This window comes from Chrysochloris asiatica, unplaced genomic scaffold (assembly GCF_000296735.1).
Source record: "Chrysochloris asiatica unplaced genomic scaffold, ChrAsi1.0 scaffold00268, whole genome shotgun sequence".
Taxonomy (NCBI): domain Eukaryota; kingdom Metazoa; phylum Chordata; class Mammalia; order Afrosoricida; family Chrysochloridae; genus Chrysochloris; species Chrysochloris asiatica.
Window position 1 is genome coordinate 3,399,859 of NW_006408786.1, and position 2,493 is coordinate 3,402,351.

The 2,493-nt window shown below is 37.6% G+C and overlaps 1 protein-coding gene across 1 annotated transcript; it reads left to right on the forward strand.

Moving 5' to 3' along the window:
* The first annotated feature begins 1,150 nt into the window (after positions 1-1,150).
* LOC102839914 (olfactory receptor 7A10-like) lies at positions 1,151-2,071 on the forward strand. Its single transcript, XM_006874333.1, has one exon. The coding sequence runs from the start codon at positions 1,151-1,153 to the stop codon at positions 2,069-2,071; it is 921 nt and encodes a 306-aa protein (XP_006874395.1).
* Positions 2,072-2,493: the final 422 nt, after the last annotated feature.

Below are 2,493 nucleotides of genomic sequence, written 5' to 3' on the forward strand. Positions count from 1 at the left end.
AAACAAAACAAAAAACAAATGGAAAAAAAACATGGGAGAGACAAGGGAAAAAAAAAAGAAAGAAAGAAAGAAAGAAAAACACTGGGATTGGAAGAGACCAACAGACGAGAAGTGTATGTGATTTAGAACATCCAGTTTAGATTTGACACCCTTTGCTAGTCAAAGAATTTGCAGGGTGGTGGGAAGAATGAGAATGTGGAATCCCTAGATGGAGTTCATGTCAACCTAGATATTGTCTATGTTCAGGGTGCCTTATCCAGAAGTAGTTCATGCTGGCTCAGATGGTGGCTGAAGTAAGGTTACTTGTTCCCAGAAAAAACCTCTTTTGGAACTAGAGGGAAATAGGGGCAAGAACAGTTATGGATGGAATTCCTTCAAGTAGAGGAGTGTGCAGGATATCCAAACCTATCACTAAGGTTTCTGGCACTATATCAGACGGGGTTCTGTAGCTATTCATAAGAATTTCAGAAGTGGACCATTAAATCCTTCTTCTTAGTCTGTTCTTAGTCTGGAAGTTCCACTGAAACTTCTTTATCATGGGTGACCCTGCTGGTGTTTGAATCACTTGTAGCATAGCTATCAGCATCTTAACAAAATGCAAGTCACCACAGTATGAGAAAATGACCAATAAGTGGGGACAGGAACTATTGACATAAAACAACTGGTTAAAATATTTTGTTGAATGAACTGAATAAAGTCTGAAGGAAACCACCAGAAGCTCCTTAACAGGAGCAATATTTCCTTGGCAAAATGTTTGGGATTAGAAGGAAGAAAGGTTAGTAACTTTCTGCACCAAGTAGAAACTGAATATTTAGGATCCCTTGAAATTCTCAGTTATAGAAAAATAGATCTATAGATATTATATGTTCTTGATCTATGCCACAAGTCTGTTCTGACTCATAGCAACCCTGGTGCTAGGATAGCATCCCTGGTAAGGGATTCTAAGGAGTGTCTGGTGAGTTTAAACCACCAAACATTTGGTTAGCAGTTTAGTAATAACTTTAAAGCACCGCAGCAGGACTTCTAGATTTTATGTAGGAAATAAGTGAGAATATTTAAGATATAAACACAGCATATTTGAGAAATTGTTAATTGTTTATGGCTAAGTTTGTATTGGTCTCTTCTTTTTTCCAACAGTTTCGTCAGCTACATGAAATCCAGAAACCAAACACGTGTTTCAGAATTTATTCTTTTGGGACTCTCAGAAGAGGCAAATCTGCAGGCCTTCCTCTTTGGACTGTTCCTGTCCATGTACCTAGTCACCTTCACTGGGAACCTGCTGATCATCCTGACTATCATCACGGCCTCTCACCTCCACACACCCATGTACTTCTTCATCTTCAGTCTCTCTTTTACAGACATTTGTTTTGCCTCCACCACTGTCCCAAAGATGCTGATGAACATTCAGACACAGAACAAAGTTATTACCTATGAAGATTGTATTACCCAATTGTATTTTTTCATGCTTTTTGGAGCATTAGACCATTTCCTCTTGACAGTGATGGCTTATGACCGGTTTGTGGCCATATGTCACCCCCTACACTACATGGTCATCATGAATCCAAAGTTCTGCAGTCTCCTGCTTTTAGCTTCCTTGTTATTGAGTGCTCTGGAATCTCTATTACATAGCTTAATGATTTTGCAACTGTCTTTTTGTACAGAATTGGAAATCTCCCATTTTTTCTGTGAAATTAATCAGGTACTCCAACTTGCTTGTTCTGATACTTTCCTCAATGACTTAATATTGTATTTGGTAACTGGACTTCTGGGTATAATTCCACTCACTGGGACCTTTTTCTCTTACAGTAAGATTGTGTCTTCCATTTTGAGAATTTCATCTGCTGAGGGCAAGTCTAAAGCCTTTTCCACTTGTGGGTCTCACCTCTCAGTTATTTCCTTGTTCTATGGTACATCTTTTGGAGTTTATCTTAGTTCTGCTGCTACCCAAAACTCCAGGGCCACTGCAATAGCCTCAGTGATGTATGCTGTGGTTACTCCTATGTTGAACCCCTTTATCTACAGTCTTAGAAATAAGGACATAAAGCAGGGCCTAAGAAAACTTTTCAGCTGAAAAATGTTTTCTATACCACAAAATTATTTACTCAAGGGTAGAGAATTATGCATGAGCAATAGAGCGCAAACTCATGAAGACCTAAATAATATTTAACTTAGCTCATAATGCTGAATTATTATTATTTTTTTCAGAATCCATGGCCATTATTTTTAAATCAATTGTTTCTTGCATATTTCTCTTTTATTTAACATTTTATTATGAATTGAGTAAGGATTTATAGAAAAATTCACCAGCTTTCAATTCAGCAAATCATATACTTTGTTCCATCTCAATGATTACAATCACCTCCATGGATTAACAGTTATTAGCTCCCTCCCTGTAGTTTTTATTTACATTCTACCCACCTTCCCATCTCTTCTCAACTTTTTGTCTAATAGTACACCTCAGGCAACTGTTTATGAGATTTCACTATACCAGAA

What these genes read in the sequence shown, in the direction of transcription:
- LOC102839914 (XM_006874333.1), top strand. Translation starts at nt 1,151, where the DNA reads ATGAAATCCAGAAACCAAACACGTGTTTCAGAATTTATTCTTTTGGGA.